Genomic DNA, 21305 nt, shown 5'->3' with positions numbered 1-21305 from the left:
ACCACACCACCGTATCGCCATCATTACATTTGCAATAATTACAGTGACATGTATGTAAGTGATAGAGCATGTTGATTTTTATCATCCACTGGAAGATAAGCTGTCAGTCAAACGTCAATTAGCAGTGAGGGAAATTAAACCTACTGATTAATTATTAGTTATTAACTCCAGGTCCAAATCCTACATAGTTAGTTTCTTATTAATGTCAGAATTGAGGGTGAGTACACTTACCAAGGGCAGATTTGCTGGCATATTTCTCAGAGACATGTTTCAGTTTGTACAGGGCTGCTTCCAACAGAGAGGGTAACTCCTGATTATTCACTAACTCCTGTGTGAATGTTCAAGAGCAGCAATGTTTAGCTAGCCCCGCCTTCCTTAGCCACAAAATAAGAAAACGAAAAGTAGAGAAATGGGTCAAACAATGGAATCTGAACAAAGGGTACTTACATAACATTCTTGTAGCAGCACCCGCACAGCCTCCTGGGAAATGTAGGCTCTTTTCCAGATGCGGAGTTTGGTGTTGATCTGCCCCAGCAGCTCCAGCACTGTGTGGCGATGCTCCTGGTACTCCAGTTTGATGCCGTGGTATTTAGCAGCCACTCTCACACCGGTGAACCTGGGGAAGACATCTGAGGGTGAGCTTGGCAAGATGGCAGGACTGAGAAAAAACCCTGAAGACTACAGATTTATAGCCCTGCAGTTGGACCAATATTGCAAGTTGATCCAGTTGGTCAGAGATCAGAGACTGGGCCTGGACTCTCTCATTCAGAGCAATTTCAAAAAAGTAGGATGTATGCATGTGGCTTCACTTGGTGTCGAGAGCTGTACCAAGTGCCAAGAAATACAGAGACGAATGATGAAATACAGTTTGAAAACCTCATTTTCAAACTGGTACTTTCCAGCATGCACACTTATCTGTGCATGCACACGTGTAACATGTAAACAGACATACACAATACATACAAACACATGGATGCCCACTTAAATAACATGCATACAGATATATGGACAAAGCGCGCGCGTGTACACACACACACACACACACACACACACACACACACACACACACACACACACACACACACACACAAAACATAAATAGAGACATGAATATACGAAATCCATTGAATGTCAGTGCTGATTTGCATGCATGCACCAATGTGACACACCAGACCAAAGGTGTCAGTATTGGCCGTCAGACTAGAAAGCCCATCGACCCACCTCCTCTTCAGTTCTTCCATCTTGTCAGAAGGCACCAGCATGTTTCCATACTCATCCAGGTTCTGAAACATCTGGAAGGTTTTCACCTGTTGGGGCATTTCCTCCATACATATCTGCAGAAAGACATGCATGTTAGGGTTAGTACTCCTGTCTGTGCCCTTGACCAAGACATGGGGAGACGAACTGGAGTTGGTCCCCGGGTGCTGCGCAGCAGCTGCGCACTGCTCCTAGCTACACAGCTAGGATGGGTTAAATGCAGAGAGGAATTTCCCCATGGGGAGTAATAAAATATATCCATCCATCCATTATCCAAACCGCTTATCCTGCTCTCAGGGTCACAGAATGCTGGAGCCTATCCCAGCAGTCACTGGGCAGAAGGCGGGGAGACACCCTGGACACGCCGCCAGTCCATCACAGGGCCGACACACACACACACACACACACACACACACACACACACACACACACACACACACACACACACAAACACACACACACACCCACCCACCTAGGGACAATTTAGTATGGCCGATTCACCTGACCTACATGTCTTTGGACTGTGGGAGGAAACCGGAGCACCCGGAGGAAACCCACGCAGACTCGGGGAGAACATGCAAACGCCACACAGAGGACAACCCGGGAAGACCCCCAAGGTTGGACTATCCCGGGGCTCGAACCCAGGACCTTCTTGCTGTGAGGTGACCGTGCTAACCACCGCGCCACCATGCTGCCCCAATAAAGTATATCAAATATCAAAACCAATAATATCTAACTTATACACCATTTACAATATGTGGTTTTCAACATGTCGTTTTGTACCATCTCATCTCTCATCTCATTAATTTCCAGATGGGAAACACAAAATTTAAAAAGTCCATAACTATAACAAAAGGAGATGTCCTTAAAGTTCTACTCGTAACTTCTTATTATCACTTGTACTGATGCCTTCCTTCCAAACAACTACCCTGTAGTTACGCTGACCCTGTCATGCTTGGACGCTAAAACAGCCCAGGCTCAAAAACAGAGATGAAAACCCTCAATTTCTCCAGCAGGAATACAGTAAATATAGAGTTCTCCCTATCCCTGTCTAGTTCCCTACTATCATAATCTATTATTTTGCACTCCTTCAGGCCTGAGCCTCTTACTTGGTGACTTTTACAATTGACGATTTTTTTCTCCACACGTCCACATCGCCCTCACACACATTTCCATCTCACCACAATAATGGGAATTCATCTTACTTTCTACATTTTTTTTTGCGAGCCACTCGGTGTGAAAGGTGATTAAAATGTGTAAACGTTCATGTTCTGTTCACTGACTCGCGATGGATGTAGAGACTGCCAGTCACTTTGACCAAGGCCACCTTTATTTTACTGCAAACAGCAACACAACAGTATTTTTTTTTTTTTTTTGCTTTCCCCCCTCTTTTTCTCTCAATTGTACCTGGCCAATCATCCCACTCTTCTGAGCCGTCCCGGCCGCTGCTCCACCCCCTCTGCCGATCCGGGGAGGGCTGCAGACTACCACATGCCTCCTCCCATACATGTGGAGTCGCCAGCCACTTCTTTTCACCTGACAGTGAAGAGTTTCGCCAGGGGGACATAGCGCATGAGAGGCTCATGCTATTCCCCCTACTTCCCCCTCCCCCCCATACAGGCACCCCGACCAACCAGAGGAGGTGCTAGTACAGCGACCAGGACACATACCCACATCCGGATTCCCACCTCCAGACACTGCCAATTGTGTCTGTAGGGATGCCCATCCAAGCTGGAGGCAACACGGGGATCTGAACCGGCGATCCCCGTGTTGGTAGGCAACAGAATAGACCGCCACGCCACCCGGACACCCAACACACAACCATGAATTTATATAAATTTTAGATTTACTGAAATATATCCACTATATCTTCTCATCATCTCTATCTGAATGACTAACAACACCAGCACTATTTATGGTACAGTGTTGTTCAGTAAAAACAGATCATTTTGACTGAACAAAATGAAAAAGTCATGAGGATGCTGTGGAGTTTGGGAGTCACCTTAACGAGCTCCTGTTTCTCTCGGGCTTCGTCAGCAGCTCGGCCGTGGTCCTGAGGATCCCCCTCTTCCTCCGTCAGGGCTCCCTCGGCTCTCATCAGCCAGTGGGCCACAGAGTTCAGTGGGGCCGGGAGACTCACATCCAGCTCTACCTTGAACTCACGTAGCTGAGAGGACAGACACATAGACAGACAGTCAGATCGACAGACACACAGACGCACACGCACGAATACAGACGCATTGTGCCGTCAAAGTTAACAAATGATGGGAATTTTGGTAAAAATACACCGGTACCAACATTTGAGTGGAACAGACCTTTTCAGCGAGCGCATCCCAGGCCTCCCTGAGGGCACGTTGTTCCTCGCTCAGTTTCGGGGTCCGTCTCATCGCCGTCAACAATGGTATGACGGGACGACGCTGCTCATTAAAGGAGACTAGGAAGGTCTGGAAAACCTGAGGAGACGAACACACACAGCACAAACTCTACAAACACTACATTTCGCTATATTCTATACTTTTTTAAAATTTTCCCCCCAGTTGTATCCGGCCAATTACCCCACTCTTCCGAGCTGTCCCGGTCTCTGCTCCACCCCCTCTGCTGATCCGGGGAGGGCTGCAGACTACCACATGCCTCCTCCGATACATGTGGAGTCGCCAGCCGCTTCTTTTCACCAGACAGTGAGGAGTTTCACCAGGGGGACGTAGCATGTGGGAGGATCATGCTATTCCCCCCAGTTCCCCCTCCCCCCTGAACAGGTGCTCCAGCCAACCAGAGGAGGCACTAGTGCAGTGACCAGGACACACACCCACATCCGGCTTCCCACCTCCAGACATGGCCAATTGTGTCTGTAAGGATGCCCGACCAAGCCGGAGGTAACACGGGGATTCGAACCAGCGATCCCCGTGTTGGTAGGCAACAGAATAGACCGCCACGCTACCCGGACAACCCTGTTCTATTGTTTTTGTAATGAATCAGAGAGGACACTGATGATGCAGTTGGAGAACAGTTGAATGTGAGTCAGGATATGTGCTACAGGAGAACGTAGCAGTAAGCATACGTGGTATCTCTCTGCATAGCTCTCTCCCTCTGTAGAGTCCCAGCCCTCCAGCAGCTCCTCGTAGGCATGAACCAGCCAACACGTCACTTCCTGTGCCTTCTGGTTCGGTGTTGCCTGAAAATGTGCAACATAAGCGTGGTAGTGACAGGATGAGAACAGAAAACCAAAAATTTCAACAAAAATAAAATCTTTATTTCAATTAATGAAGTGTCATTATGTTCGAGTACCTATTTTAAGAGTTCCCAGGCTGCTCAGTTTAATGGTAAACTTGCTTTTACTTAGTTTTATGTTCATTTAAAATGTTGGACACAGGGAAAGGAGGGCGAGTAAAAAAAATAATCACATTCCAGATCAGATAGTTGATGTATGTCTTAGCTTGGTGTCTGGTACAAACTCAGCCTAAAGCCAGCAAGTGAAATGTGTTAACCCGAAATCTGCACGAGCCTTTCTACTACCCACGTATGAAGCTTTCTACTACCCACGTATGAAGCTTTCTACTACCCTCGTCTGAAGCTTTCTACTACTCACATATGAAGCTTTCTACTACCCTCATCTGACGCTTTCTACTACCCACGTATGAAGCTTTCTACCACCCTCGTCTGAAGCTTTCTACTACCCATATGAAGCTTTCTACTACCCTCGTCTGAAGCTTTCTACTACTCACATATGAAGCTTTCTACTACCCACGTATGAAGCTTTCTACCACCCTCGTCTGAAGCTTTCTACTACCCACATATGAACCTTTCTACTACCTACACATGAAGCTTTCTACCACCCACGTATGAAGCCTTCTACTACCCTTGTCTGAAGCTTTCTACCACCCTCGTCTGAAGCTTTCTACTACCCACGTATGAGGCTTTCTACTACCCACGTATGAAGCTTTTTACTACCCTCGTCTGAAGCTTTCTACTACCCACATATGAAGCTTTCTACTACCCACGTATGAAGCCTTCTACTACCCACGTATGAAGCTTTCTACTACCCACGTATGAAGCTTTCTACTACCCATGTATGAAGTTTTCTACCACCCACGCATGAAGCTTTCTGTTGAGGCCACACTTTTACCTGCTCCCTTCTATTTAACTTCCATGTTATGACCAATAATTTGGGCTTTGATAGCATGTATGTTGAGCTCTATGTTTGCCGGTGAGGTTGGACTAGAATTTTTTGATCTAATCAAGCTGCTGTTTGGTTCGGCAGGTAAGAAGATCCTATTAATAGGTGGAGGAAGTAGATGATAACCAGTGCAGCCAACGTTATGAGGAGCTGAACTACTCTGCAATGATCTGGACTGGACCAGATGGGCCTGACCGAACACATACACGCATGTGCGCACGCACGCACGCACGCACGCGCGCGCGCGCGCACACACACACTTAAGGCATACGTGCAGCAGCAGTGGGCATGAAGGCGATGGTGACTAAGTGTTACTGGATTGGCTGGACATGGTGGTAAAACAGATGACAAAAGAGACATTATTAAAATCCACTGGTTCCAACGTCATCTCCGTGACATTGCACACCAGGTCCTAAAATGCAGAAATAATATCTTGCAGTAACCTTAAGCTGGAGCCCTGTGAGGCTTTTAGTGATACTGAAAGTGTTGCTGAAATGTAATTCAATAATAGAGCAGCTGTGTTCGCTCAGCCACAAGTCATGGTCGGCAGAGACAGCCTCATATGAGGTTTCTATAGCCACCCCATACATCTGCACCGAGGAGAAGTGAGGAGATCTGCTACGCCTGGCCCCTCTTGGGTTTCATTAAATATTTCTTGGAGTTAATTTCATGATGAGACGAGAAAGGAGGTAATGTTGGCCATATTCACTAATATGATGTCCCCCTCCACCCTTGGATCTTCTCCCACGTAAGTACCACATGATTGTTCCTAAAAATCCCTCTTGGGGTGGAGCAGCAGCCCATCCAAAGGTAACTAAAACTCATTGCTCGACGATAGCTACATCTGCACATGCTTCAGCCCCGCTAGAAACCTGAGCAGACCGGTTCCGAGGCCACCGTGACTGATCTGGCATAATATAGATGGTTTGGACATGACAGGCAACACCACCAGGAACCCAATGGAAAGAATTACACCAGCCCGGGTGTCAGGGCTCACATGAGACAGACAAACAGAAAAACAGCCTCCCTGGGATTTTGTACCCTCGCCAGAAAAACAGGGCGAACTGGTCAGAAACAGCACGACAAGTCTCGTCTTGAAGAAAACCTGGCTTTGAACCAATGCTTTGATCAAACCGGGAGATATATAGTGCTGTCTCGCTAGACAGATCTCCTGTCATATCTCCCTGCACGTCTTGATTATCAACATCAAAATTAAATCAATTTATCTGGTGGCATAATTTGCAAGGTATAATTTATTCAAGATGACACAACAGTAATTACATTTAATAACAACAATAACTGCCAATGTTATTGGTATCTAACATTATCATAATTGATTGTTTTCCTTATTTTTCTAAACCGTTTGACTCTTTTGAAATCCATAAACCAATAAAAAATTTCCATGAGTTAGCATTTACATAAAGGTATGAAGAGCTGATATTAGGGCTGGAAATCATCAGCTACCTCCTACAGTATAACAACCTCAGGAATCATGTCTCAGGAACACTTAATTTGTCATTTCATTTCATGCACTTCTGTTCATGAAATGAAATGAAATATCATGTCCCCAGCCCACAGCAGCAGTTAGCATAGCCTGCCCCGCTTCCACGTCCTGTAAGACTGCTCTCGGTGCTTCCTCCTTGGGCACAGCTCCAGGCATGGGCCGTAGTACTTGGGCCCACCGGACAAAACAGACCAGGCTCCCTCAGCCAATCCAACGCCAGCTCTCCCAGCCAGACACCCTCGATACACCTCCCCGCACTCCACATGAAGACACCAAAAACACCACAGTCAACGCTAGGAGAGGCCGCTTCCAAACCGCCCTCGGTGTTATCGGAACTGCCGGTCTGCATGGGCTAGCAGTTAGCTTAGCCTGCCCCACTTCCGTGTCCTCTCAGACTGCCCTCGGTGTTACCTCCTCGGCCGCAGCTCCAGGCAGGGCCATGGTCCCTGGGCCCACAAGATGCAGCTGACCAAGCTCTCCCAGCCAATCCAGCGCCAGCTCCCCCAGCCATCAAACGATGACAAAACTTAAGACACAGACGTGGACAAAGACACTGTATGGACGGTACTGGGTGAGGCCGCCGCAAACATGAATTCATGCCGCCATCTTTCCACACGGTACTGGGTGAGGCCGCTGCATACATGAATTCTCGCCGCCATCTTCCCACATTCCCACACCGGAAGCGGAAAAACAGAATCTAACTACAACTATAACTATAACAATACTATAACATATAACTATATATGTATATATAATATAATAACTATATATATATATATAGTTTAACTATACTATAACAATCTTTTAGTGCTGATTCAATGCATATCGTCCTTTCTCAGATATTATAAATAATTTGGTTATATTTGGATTTTTTCAGGCTCCACTCCTTTTAGATTCAATAAAATGTGAAAATTGCAACAATACAAAGAAAATGCAATTATTTTAAGCCCTGTGTGTTACAAAAGCTTAAAACATGAGCGTGTTTCCCTGAATATACATTCAAACAATTCAAATTTATACATTCAGAGATGTAGAAATCATCACATCAAACCTCTTCACTGGATCTGTTGATTGTACATCAACTCTACAATTCTGTGGCAATGCCGTGATATTAAAACCACCACGGATTAGCATCATGATTTTCCACTGAATTGATTTTTCCCACAGCCCCTGGTTGGTTGATACCGTAGAATGGAATTTAACCATTTAGATGCCAGAAAATCTGCCACTGTTGGATCCACAGTGGTAGCCACTGTTACCACCAAAAATAGAAATAGGTGTAGAGAAAGAGCAATGGGGAAATACCTGTCGCAGCGGTGAGGCAGAAATAGCAGGAGTGTAGTGAACAGGTAGGTTGATAGGGGAAGGACTTTTAGGTGGAGTCAAATATTGTGTCTGGGAGGAAAGGGGAGAGGACAAGATAAGAAAAGATGAAGAGAAGCAAAAAGAGAACCAGGCAAAAGCAGCAAACCCAAATAAAGCAGCATGTGTAAGTGCATAGATGTTATGGCGGTGTGACATAGCAACAGCAGGTCAAAAGGAAAGAGACATTAACCATCAGAAGTGAAGCTCAAAAGTTGGATTACATACCTGCATTTCTTCCTCGGGCTCTGGCAGGTCTCTGGAGTACTGGAGAAACTGAGCCACGTAAGTCATGATGGACTTCTCATCAGGGTCGCGGACGTCCACATCTGCATCCAGATCACAAAGGTCCATAGTCAGTCTCACACTGCACTGGCAATCTTACAGAAGAATACAACTGACAAAAAATACCCATCCAAAGGACGGGCAACGGCTGGCACACAAAAGTCGAAATCCACCAGGTTGTGCCACAACAAGCCAGCTCTTAAACTAGATGAACAGTGACAGTGGAACGTAAGACGAAGACACTTAAATGACTTTTCTTCCTGCAATTACAAATGACGGGCTCCAAAACAGCGAGCTGGAAAAGGCAAAACAAGCAAGGGTTTCATATGAAATTAAAGCAACTAACTGGCAAGTTAGTCACCAGACTATCAGATCATCACCCCCCTTGCCCCAGGCATGCTGGGTACCGCACAGTCACAACAGCCGGCTACACAGTGCGCAGATTCACATGGCGGTTCATCTATAAGCCATGGGAACAGAATAATTTGATAAATAACTGGATAAACAGCTTTTGAAATGAGGAAAAAACTGTGGAGGATCCATGGTTAGCGTCAGTATTTGATACAGGCATGGTCAAGACTAAGGCGCGGTCAGTTGAGGTGCAGCTAAAAGGACTGACTATCTCACTGTGTGCAACAGCTGCAAAAACTGTAGAATGGGTTAGCAGAGGGCCCACATTCAGTCCTCTCTACAGGCATACCTATAAAAGGTATTCTTGGGCAAGATAAGATAATTCACTTCCATGGCACCCCTAGGTGTACCACAGTCACTGGCTAAGCTCGCACCCCAACCAAAGGCTGAAAAGCAAATTAAACCTCGGCAGATCAACACAGTTTATGAGGTATATCAAATCCAATCAGGATGAGGAGATATTCAAATATCATAATTGTGTGATGCCCGACTAGTGTATCTGAGTACATTATGCACTGTGAAAGTTTATGTTTTAAAAATGTCACAGTATTGATTAAGATAACCATGACAAATTCCTACATTCACTGTACTTCTACTGTACCTTAACCAGGAGAGCGGAATGGTGAGGATGCAAGGAATAGAGGTGGCAAAGGTGTATTGAGTTTAAATACTTGGGGTCAACTGTTCAAAGTAACCGGGGGGGGGGGGTGCAGAAGAGAGGTGAAGAAGAGAGTGCAGGCAGGGTGGAGTGGGTGGAGAAGAGTGTCAGGAGTGATTTGCGACAGAATGGTACCAGCGAGTGTTAAAGGGAAGGTTTACAAGATGGTTGTGAGACCAGCTACGCTGTATGGTCTTGAGATGGTGGCACTGACGAAAAGACAGGAGGTGGAGCTGGAGGTGGCAGAGTTGAAGATGCTAAGATTTTCATTGGGAGGGATGAAGAGGGACAGGATTAGGAATGAGTATATCAGAAGGACAGCTCAGGTTGGATGGTTTGGAGACAAAGCAAGAGAGGCAAAATTGAGATGGTTTGGACATGTGTGGAGGAGAGATGCTGGGTATATTGGGAGAAGGATGCTGAATATGGAGCTGCCAGGGAAGAGGAAAAGAGGAAGGGCAAAGAGGAGGTTTATTGATGTGGTGAGGGAAGACATGCAGGTGCCTGGTGTGACAGAGGAAGATGCAGAGGACAGGAAGAGATGGAAACAGATGATCCGCTGTGGCGGTCCCTAATGGGAGCAGCCGAAAGTAGTAGTAGTAGTAGTAGTAGTAGATTAACCTACTTGACGGGGTTGCACCAGTCATTCATAAATCTGTCAATTTGTGTGTGAAGTCCTTACTAATTTCTTAGTGTCCAACACCTTAGCAGCCAACCAGTTAAAAACGGTTAACCCGTGTGAACATGGAACTACACAGCAGCCTCAATAGCTGATACCGAGCGCTGATGTCCACATCATCACATACATCCAGGATACATAGCCATCATGTCAAACCCTTTGACAACAAATTGTATCTCCTACTTTCCGTAGCTGTTCCAATCATACTCAGTGGGCTGTCTAGTGTTGTTGTTATTGTTGCTGTTTTTGATAATAATTTGCTTATCCATGAGTTAGCTTGCAACTGTCAAGGCTATAGTTTGCTAGCTTGCAACTGTCAATGCTATAGCTTGACCTGCTAATTGGTTGGTGTAAAGTATTTAGTAACCACTAAGCTCTAACTAAAACTAGTAAGTCTGGTACAAGCCATTTTATTTGGTGTGGTGTAAGTACCGACCAAGTAAATACTTATAACTTTGACTGTAAGCCTTTGTTACAACTTGACCTAGATAGCTTGGATGCACGCACACACAGCTGGTTCAACCGGACCCTGTAGCTTTGCTGTACAGTGTAGCTGGATCTGAACTTCCATGAGAGAGCAAAGTGGTGGCTTTAAAAACAGTACTTTCGCTTGTAGCTTCCCCAGCGTGATGACGTACCATCAGGCTCCAGCAGTCTGGGGATCCGTAGTTCTCTCTCTGCAGTCCGAAACGCTTCCTCCAGGTTCTGCCTGTTGCTTCTGGTTCTGGCCTTGGACAGATCCACCAGGTCGGGTCGGAGGGCATAGAGAATAGCCAGGAAAACGACGCCACTCTTCCAGCTGGTTTTAAAGTCTTTCACATTCAAGGTACAGCCAGCTCTATGGATGAAGAGAGGAAGAATGTTCTCTATTAGTGGAATACCATTACTATTACTTTAATTAATAATAACAGTAACACAAATAGCAGTAATCCATTATCCAAGCTGTTCATCTCAATTAGGATCACAGGATTCTGGAGCCTATCCCAGTTCTGGAGCCTATTCCAGTAGTCACTGGGATAGGCTCACTGGACAGGCCGCCAGGCCATCACAGGGCCGACACATGGTCCTTTCCCATGTGCCAATTCCACATAATAAGGAAACAAACACTTAGGCAGGCAAGGACATCCGTCCTCAGACTGCCATACATTATTTATGTTTTAAATAGCAATAATAATAGCAATAATCCTTTTTGCATTACACTTTACTGAGGAGAACCATCGAGTATTAGACTGACTACAGACATTGATAAATAATCCAAAAAGTTTATTAAAGAGTCCAATTGAAAAACATGGATGGTGGGACACAGGACAATAAGACATACTGATATCAAGTTAAAAAAAAAGAACTGAATGTAGTAGTGAGTCTTGAGATGAAAGTGGTTTTCACCGCCAAAATCAAACAAGCGAGATCCTGATGCCGTAACATCCAAGGCTATATAATGGGATTTGCCCATTTCCATGGTTTGCGTATTCTTTGGAAATGTGGCTATGTGGAAGTGGACGTGCTAGCCCACAGGCGTGCAAGAGAGCTGCTTAACACAAAGGTGTGCTCCGAAATCGAACTTTGAGGTGTTTTTTAGTTGTATGTGGTGGAAGTCATTGAGTCTGAAAGCAGCCAATAGACCCTACATATACCAATACACTACGGTGGTAAGAAGCAGGTGGTAAACACGGGTTCTGATGCAGGTTGCAAGTAATTGCAAATTGACCAGAGCAACGTCTTGAGACGAATCAGGCCAAGGAAAGCCATAACCTCTGCTGCCCAAGACATGGCACTGGTCAGACTGTAAAATGTGGTCTGGAAATGCACGTGAGAAGGTGATTAAGTGAGGGACATTGTGTGTTTGTGCATGTGTACGTGCATGCATGTGTCGGTGTGTGCATGCGTGCATGAGTCCGTGTGTGTGTGTGTGTTTGCAAATGTGTGAGCTTCAGTATTTACTTTTATAAAGACACAAAAATCTCAAAACAGCTGATAAAGGCATTCATAGAAGTGTAACTGAGTGAGGGAATAAGTCTGAGAAGTGTTTGTAGAAGCGCGTACACCTGAGTCTGTGTGCACATCAGCAGGCATTTTAACCAATTCAGGTCATCAGTACACAAGAAAGTGTCTTATTTTGGCCTGTCTTATTTTGCACGGGCCTGGGAACACTAAGGTTTGATAGCAGAGCCGCCACCTCCACCTTCATATATTTTCAGACCTCCCCTTTATATTCAAACCGACTATCTCCAAGATGTAATGAACACATTCCTGCATTAATATGACCCAAAACATGAGCATGTCTTTGTCCTAACAATTGCTGTAAATGGATAAAGACAACCCAATTGAGGTAATGACACATAAACACTGCACTTTTTGACGTTGATTGAAATAATTTTTCTCACCAAATAATAGTACACAACATTGAAAAAGTAATGACACAGTGTAAAGGACCGCAAATAACTAAATTCCACGGCTGATAAAATTTCCACCCATTTACAGACTGAGACTCTTCATTTCAGAGGTGTTAGATAATGAGCTTGAGGTTGAATTTTTTTTCCCTCCTTTTTCTCCCTAATTATACTTGGCCAATTACCTCACTGTTCCAAGCTGTCCCAGTCGCTGCTCCACCCCCTCTACCGATCCGGGGAGGGCTGCCGACCACCACATGCCCTCCTCCAATACATGTGGAGTCGCCAGCCGCTTCTTTTCACCTGACAGTGGGGAGTTTCACCAGGGGGACATAGCTTGTGGGAGGATCACGCTATTCCCCCCCAGTCCCCCTCCCCCCCGAACAGGTGCACCGACCGACCAGAGGAGGCGCTAGTGCAGCGACCAGGACACATACCCACATCCGGCTTCCCACCCGCAGACACAGCCAATTGTGTCTAGGGATGCCCAACCAAGCCGGAAGCAACACGGAGATTTGAACTGGTGATCCCCATGTTGGTAGGCCACCGAATAGACTGCTACACCACCTGAACGCCCAAGGTTGAATTTTTTAAAGCTTAAACCTGGGATTTTTCTCCATTAATGAACAGTTATTTTATCCATCTGGATCTTGGAGTCAGGTTACCTAATACTAATTCACATCTTCATCATGATTGGTGACACTCTCTGATACCACTGTTGAAATTTTGACCAGGTAGATCAAAATGTGGGAATGCTGGCGCAGCAGCAAACACGTCCCTACACAACATAACTGAAACATGATGATGATGTGAGGATGCTTCTGTACCCCCCAGAGAGCCCCGGGGTACACGGTCATAAGCCTTCTCCAAGTCCACAAAACACATGTAGACTGGCTGGTCAAACTCCCATGCCTCTCTCAGCGCTTCTGCAAGGGTAAAGAGTTGGTCTCTTGTTCCACGGCCAGGGCAGAATCCGCATTGTTCCTCCTGGATCCGACGTTCGACAATCGGTTGGAGCCTCCTTTCCAGCACCTTAGAGTAGACTTTCCCAGGGAGGTTGAGCAATATGATGCCCTGATAATTGGAGCACACCCTCCGGTCCCCTTTTTTAAATACGGGAACCACCACCGCAGTCTGCCACTCCACAGGTACTGTCCCCAACCTCCACGCGACACTGAAGAGGTATGTCAGCCAAGACAGCCCAACAATGTCCAGAGCCTTCAGCATCTCAGGGTGAATCTCATCCACACCTGGCGCCTTGCCACTGAGGAGCTTCTTAACTACCTCAGAGACCTCTGCCAGGGATATGGGTGGGGCTTCCCCCGAGTCTTCAGACTTTACCTCCTCCACTAAGGACGTGTTAGCCGGATTCAGGAGCTCCTCAAAGTGTTCTTTCCACCACCCGACAACATCCCCAGTCCGGGTCAGCAGTTCCCGTCCCCGGCTGAAAAAAACCTGAGTCAGGCCCTGCTTCGTCTTCCTGAGTCACCGGATGGTTTGCCAGAACTTCCTTGAAGCCAACCGAAAGTCCTGCTTCGTAGCCTCGCTGAACTCCTTCCATCACCCGAATTTTTGCTTCTGTGACCACTGAAGCTGCAGCCCTTCTGGCTCCCTTTTTATTTATTGTTTTTGTTATTATTTACTATTTCTTTATATGTAGTTTTAAGGGCTGAACGAGCCAGGGTATATGCATTTCATTGCATTTGAAGGTACATGGTACTTTTTATATGTATATGACAATAAAGTGAAACTTCGAACTGTGTTAGCTTTGGTCCAAAGATGCCATCTTTATAAGGGTGGGAACTGTTTACTGCTGAGCTGTCGGCACACAAGCAACAAGGGCTGTTACACCTGGTTTGTAGTTCTCACTGCCAGAGGGATGGACAGATCGGGGAAATCATGGAATTCGGCTTGAAAGTATTTTGGACCTTAGTACTGAATAATTTTGCATTTATGATAACAAATATGGTTGTTGTTTAGTTTTGTCCATTGGCCTTCAGTCATGTGGAGCACTTACTTGTGGCACTGCTCCCTGACCCACAGCAGGAGGGCCTTCTTGGCCGAGACCCGGAAGCGGTTGTGTAGCGGGGAGCCTCGGGGGGGCACCGGGCTGCTGCTGGGTGAGAGGCTGGACAGGGTGGAGCGGGAGTCCAGGCTGGCCAGGGACTCCATGGAGGACTGACGGGAGTTGAAGGAGAGGCTGCTGGCCAGCTCCTCGATCTAAAGAGCACCAACAAGAACAGGTTTCACGTTTTTACATTTGAGGTGTTTAGTTGATGCTCTGATCTGAAATGAGATACCATTACATGAGGCATGTGTAAAGGGTGTACAAAGATTCCACGGTTTCATTGTTTTTATGGATAGATTCATTCACAAATTGACATTTCGTCTCACATTTTGCTGTACCATCTGTGTAGATTCAGTGGGAGTGAGTTTGTGAGTGAGTGCGTTTAAAAGTATCTGTGAGTAAGAAGTTCAAAAATTTGCATTTTACAAATAAAATTATAATCCTCATTGGTAAGAAAATTGGTAAAAAAAAAATGTCTGCACCTTCCTCTCTCTTAGTTTCTCCCTTGTTTTCTATCACCTGGTATTGCCCATGTAGTTTCAGTCGAGAAAGGATTTCACAGAAACGAAATGAACACATACAAATAAGATGTAAAAAAAATGAAATAAGAAATAAAACTGAAAATGTGCAGTCAAGAAAAAGGAGAAGAGGAAGAAGCAGAAGCAGAAGAAGGAAAAGAAGAGGAAGAAGAAAAAGAAGAGCAAGAAGAAAAAGGAGGAGGAGAAAAAGAAGCAGAAGAATAAAAAGGAGGAGGAGAAGGAAAAGAAGAAGAAGAAGATGAAGAAGAAGAAGGAACTGTAACACTGTGTCCTTGTTTTCGTATTTGACTCTTGTACAGTTGAAGTCTGCCATGTTGCACTGTTTTGAATCTGTTTTTCTATAATGACACAACTGCCCCACGGTGAAATAAGTTCACCTTGTCTTGTCTCGCTTTTTGAAAACAAACAGTAAATGATAAAATGTCACACTGGTTATCAGGGGAGAAGTTAGAGATAAGACCATGTAAAGTGACAGTGAGAGTGTGACAGAGACAGACAGGCATTAAAGACAGACAGGCTATAACAGGTAACTGCAGCAGGCTTACATGATACTGTAGAATGATGGTCCATATCAGACCGAGGATGATGGAGGGTTTACCATCAATAATGTCGGGAATGTTTATGTTGACTAGTCTGATCTGGGGAGCAAAACAGAGGAACGTTTATTTCACGGGCGCGCGCGCGCACACACACACACACACACACACACACACACACACACACACACACACACACACACACACATGCGGTGTTCCTCACCGATTTCGTCCTTAGAAACGACAGGGCCGTCTCAATGTTGCTCCTGTGCTGAAACATCCCTCTGCCTTTTTCCCTTTTCTGCAGTTGGAAACCGGATGAGGTCAAACATGAAACAGACAAAGTAAAGGGCTGGATGTGGATGCACACAGATGGGGACTTCAGGTGTCTCTAAACACCAACAAACACATCGGAGCAAACTGAGCAGCATTAGACCTAACAAGATCAGACGGTTAAAACCAGGTCTGACTTCTTGATCAGACTAAACATCACATTCATTCTCGATACCGGTTTAATGGAAGTCAGAGTCGGGGAATCTGAAGCCTGGTCCAGCAGGCATTCGACACAAGGAAAGAAGATATCCTGGACCGGCTGCCAGTCCATCACAGGACACACACACATTCACACCTACTATGTGCAATTTAAAGTCTCTAGTTCACCCAACAAGCATGTCCGCAGTTATGAAACCCAGGTGAACGCCAGGAAAACAAGCAAACGCCACACAGGAGCACCCAGACCGCACCAAGGACGCGTTGCTGCTCTGAAAATATTAACCACCATGCCACTGTGCTGCCCTGGAAAGCAAAACAAGAACTGTATAATTGCTGGATACCTCCTTTGCTCTTTAGTTTGGTAAACATTTGGAGCCAATTTAAATCTACATGTCTGGCACGCTGTGCTCACGAATTAACTCTTATTTCATTTGAACTTCTGCCCCACGTGTCCACACAAACACGTTTTGCTTATCCCAAGTACTGTCTAACTTGTTAAGCAACGACTTTAATTTGTATTTTCCTCTGGGTTTTTATGCCCTTGATTTTTAAATTTGCCTTCAGGAGGCGATGACAAGAGTAAAACAATTAATTTCTTGAATTGGTAACTAAAATATTATTTCTGAAATTTGAAAAAGTAATTTGTTACAATTCTTGCCTCTTGTATGAATAATAATAATAATGATATAATAATAATATAATGTAATTATAATAACTATATATTATATATTATATTAATAATTATAATATATAATCTAATAAAATAGTATAACAACAATAATAAAATAATAATAATATAATTATAATAATTATATATTATATTATATTAATAATAATGATAATGATAATAATAATAATAGGTGTGAATGTGTTGGCTCTGTGATGGACTGGCAGCCTGTCCAGGGTTTCTCCCCGCCTGCCACCCAATGACTGCTGGGATAGGTTCCAGCCTCCTGCAACCCTGGTTGGATTAGCAGTTTAGATAATAATAATGATAATGATAATAATAATAATAATAATAATAATAATAATGCATTTTATTTTGACCAGTTTTCTCAAAGTGCTACACAGTGATAATATTGATGCCACACATCATTAACATGCGGCTCTGGACCAACGATGAGTTGATGAGACAGACTCACCATGTGCTGGCCGCTCATCACCTCCAGCAGGTCCAGCAGCTTGGAGCCATCTCTGAAATCGCTGAATAGGTCCCGAATCATACATGGTGGCTTCCTCTGTAACAATGCACATATGCACGCATGCAAACAAAGAGCAAACACCTATTTACCCCAGTGAAGAATGCATTCTGCAGAACTTCTCACAGGTAAAGCAAAACCTTTCTGGGGTTTGCTAAAATCAGCCATGATGGAGGATAAGACTGTGCAAAACCCTCTAATACTGCTAGACCTCCCCATCTCCTTCTCCCTGTACCCGTTAAAGCAGGTATGTGTGTGTGTGTGTGTGTGTGTGTGTGTGTGTGTGCACGCATGGATACATCTGAGTGTGATATTGTGCACATGCACTCATCTGTTTGCAAGGACTTGGGGCACTTTCTTCTAAAACCATCTATATAAATAGTTGCTTGGATTAAAATAAGCATAATGCACTGCAACCATAGTTCTCTTCCGTTTAAAATTGCTGTCCAATCCAGATCCTCATCAAATTAATATTTTCAATGTTTCTTTTACCTGTTTGTTTTTTTTTAGTTTTTTTTTTTTTACATGTTATAGAGCCTAACTAACCACAGTGAAAAGAAGATTCAGCAACAGAAAGTTACACTGATTCCCACCAGGTTTTAGAAAGACCTCAGGCAGCAACGTACCTCTTCTTTTTCCCTGAATTTACCACATTAAGAGCCATTCACATTTTCATCCTATGACATGTGCACCATTTTTTAAATAAATGACTATATTTCTACCGTGAATGCAGAGGTAAATATGTTGTCAAGTTGCAAGTCATCCCGAGGACCTCGCTTACAAATGAGTAACGTTCCCGAGGACAGACTCATCCATGTTCAGCTCTTAATGACAGACTGTAATTGAGATTTTCCAAGAGAGATTAAGTATGTTTTTGTATAAAACCATTCACCTGTTATGTGATGTAATTTTGCACTGTGAAATCGTCAGCAATCATCTCCACCGTTCAGCTGGTTCCACGTTACGGCCATCAGACTCCACAGGGGCGGATGTTGTGAGCTTCACTCAACCCTGCAAGCCAGGCCATGGAGCCACTGAGCGAGCGCTGGCTGCACGCCATGTTTGGTGAACGGTGCTGGCGGTAATGTTAGTGCTGCTGGAGCTTGTGGTGGTGTCAGGGAGGTGTAGGATGTGTGTGTGTACATGTGAGTGTGTGTGTGTGTGTGGGGGGCCATCCGTCTGTCGCTGTCTGTCTGCAGTGAACCTTGCTCCTGAGGCTATATTTACACAGTTCCCTCTGGTGCTGTCCCTCCCGCAGTTAACCCAACTCTACACCCCACCAACACCCCCCCCATCCCACCACTGCCCCCTGGTCCTCCTCTGCTGTCACATGCTCAGCTGACCTCTGCTGTGAGCGCCAAATGAGAACCAAAAAGTCAGTTACGGCGTTTTCCTGGCGCTCTGTAAGGACATTGTATCATGCCTGCACCGAGCGACGCACAGAACTTTCCATTTCAAGGGACATGCAACTTGGGAAAAACAAAAAACAAAAACAATTATAATGAAAACAGCAGAGGAGTTACTTTCTGAAATGACATATAAACCAAGATATTTAAGCATTTGAATGAAACGAGACAAATTTGAATCCTGCTCTATTCATTTCTGCTCTGTTCTGTTTCTGATGTGGAGAACTCGGTAGGGATGTTGGTCAAAGGTTGGGATGAATACATTAGTCAGAGAACCTGTACAGATGTCCGTAACATCTTCTGTTATGAAATCAAACGGGAGTTACGTTTTCATATGAAGACAACATGAACTTTACTGATCCCCAAGGAAAGAAGAAAGAATATAACAAACAGAGGCATTTAGAGAAGAGCACCAACCGCCTATACAAACTCTCACTGTGTGAGCGTCCGGGTAGTGTGGTGGTCCATTCCGTTGCCTACCAACATGGGGATCACCGGTTCGAATCCCTGTGTTACCCCCGGCTTGGTCGGCCGTCCCTACAGACACAATTGGCCATGTCTGCAGGTGGGAAGCTGGATGTGGGTATGGGTCCTGGTCACTGCACTAGCGCCTCCTCTGGTCGGTCGGGGCGCCTGTTCGGGGGGGACTGGGGGGGAATAGCGTGATCCTCCCATGTGATATGTCCCCCTGGCGAAACTCCTCACTGTCAGGTGAAAAGAAGCCGCTGGTGACTCCACATGTATCGGAGGAGGCATGTGGTAGTCTGCAACCCTCCCCGGATTAGCGGAGGAGTTGGAGCAGTGACCGGGAAGGCTCGGAAGAGTGGGGTAATTGGCCAAGTGCAATTGAGGAGAAAAAGGGTGCAAAAATCCACAAAAAACCCCAACTCTCACTGTGTTGACAACTGACATTTTTTTTCAGTTTAACATATTTGTGATGTACTATTGTCATTGTATGTGTCTTAGGTTTGAAGCTGAGGAACTCTTGTCTCTACTTCACCTGTAATAGTAGAGATGCTTCTGACAATGATGCTGGTCATGTAGTTTGTTGTACTGCACCGAAAGGGGTTTTAAAAAATGCCGTTCATGGCAAAATTTCAAATGGTACAATTTCACTACAAAATAGTTCACTAAACGTTATGCGAGCTTGGGAACGGATGACAATGACTATTATGATCAGTTTTCACTATCTCCACTATTTCTCTGTACAGCTGTGTAGTAAAACTGTTACGGTTCATTAATAATCAACAACCACAACGTCAAATTATCAAATGACATAAAATCTCTTCTGAACCTTTCCTTTATAAACCAAATAAAGGGAGAAAGGTCAATGGACTGTTGACATGTGTAAGACAACTGCTTTAATAAGTCACCAGATAATGTTCCGGGTATTTAGCCGACGTTCTTGTTTTAAGTGACTTATAGTGCATGCAAAAGTTGAATTAACTTGAATTCCTGGGTCACCCACTACAACAAGCAACCAAAAGTAGGGAGGGAGGTCAAGGATGAGAGTCTCAATCTCACCTTTACTAGCTGAGAGTTGACCCAGTTGGTGAAGGTCCTCTTCTGGATCTGCTCTTGCTCCACTGTTGAAGAGACAAGACACACAAGTCATTCACTCAACATTGCATTTCTTACAGCCGAAACACGGAAGATCTGACAGGAGGTAAATACAGCAAGTGTATTAAACATCTTCTTAATTCTGAGTGTCCTGAAAATCCTTCTTGAACCTGTCTCCTCTCCTTTATCTACATGGGTGTGTTTACTTCATGAACCAAATGCTTTGTCCTCATGGTTATATGCATGTTTGATATATACATCCATCCATCCATCCATCCATCGATACATACACCCTGCCAACCGCATAGATGCATTGATACATATATATACATACATACATGAAAAATTATTTACTTTGAGGAAAACCAACTATTGTCAAACAATCATATATTTTTGAAATTATGTTAAGTTACAAATATGTTTCAAGAGTATGGGGGTCATGAAATTCTCTCAACACAATGAATATACATTTGTGAGGATTTTTCCCTTGACAGCAGCCTTGTATTCCAGCAGATTTCTTGGCCATGAACCTTGAGCACTTCTGTTGGGTTCAAATTCAATTCTAGATCTTAGGAAACACAGTTCCCGAAATCCTCTGAGCTCTTAGCTAGAAACTGAGGGTGTTTTTTTCCCTCCATGCTAAGTACCAATACATTCTTTTTCTAACGTCGTTCAGTGTTTCACTATAGGAATTGCCTCGCTGTGACCAACTACGGAAGCTCCAATGACACCACGTTTGTCGGTTACAGACAGGCCGAACTATGCTCGGGGTACACCCCTCATAT

At 44.8% G+C, this 21305-nt stretch overlaps 1 protein-coding gene across 1 annotated transcript in view; it reads right to left on the bottom strand.

Annotated features, from left to right (window-relative positions):
- syne2b (spectrin repeat containing, nuclear envelope 2b) overlaps positions 1-21305 on the bottom strand; it is a 268255-nt gene that overhangs the window by 231706 nt on the left and 15244 nt on the right. The window contains exons 2-15 of the mRNA XM_056295430.1: positions 20485-20546; positions 17498-17593; positions 16087-16164; positions 15873-15965; positions 14738-14940; positions 10969-11168; positions 8526-8626; positions 8241-8330; positions 4316-4429; positions 3573-3710; positions 3260-3424; positions 1222-1334; positions 448-616; positions 232-328 (exon numbers count right to left, since the gene is read on the bottom strand). Of these exons, the coding sequence (XP_056151405.1) occupies positions 232-328; positions 448-616; positions 1222-1334; positions 3260-3424; positions 3573-3710; positions 4316-4429; positions 8241-8330; positions 8526-8626; positions 10969-11168; positions 14738-14940; positions 15873-15965; positions 16087-16164; positions 17498-17593; positions 20485-20546 (1719 nt within the window). The remainder of the gene's footprint in view (positions 1-231; positions 329-447; positions 617-1221; positions 1335-3259; positions 3425-3572; positions 3711-4315; positions 4430-8240; positions 8331-8525; positions 8627-10968; positions 11169-14737; positions 14941-15872; positions 15966-16086; positions 16165-17497; positions 17594-20484; positions 20547-21305) is intronic.

Source organism: Lampris incognitus, chromosome 16 (genome assembly GCF_029633865.1).
Source record: "Lampris incognitus isolate fLamInc1 chromosome 16, fLamInc1.hap2, whole genome shotgun sequence".
In the NCBI taxonomy this organism is placed as follows: Eukaryota; Metazoa; Chordata; class Actinopteri; order Lampriformes; family Lampridae; genus Lampris; species Lampris incognitus.
Note: the sequence above shows the minus strand (reverse complement) of the source record. Positions and strands in the feature narration are given on the sequence as shown.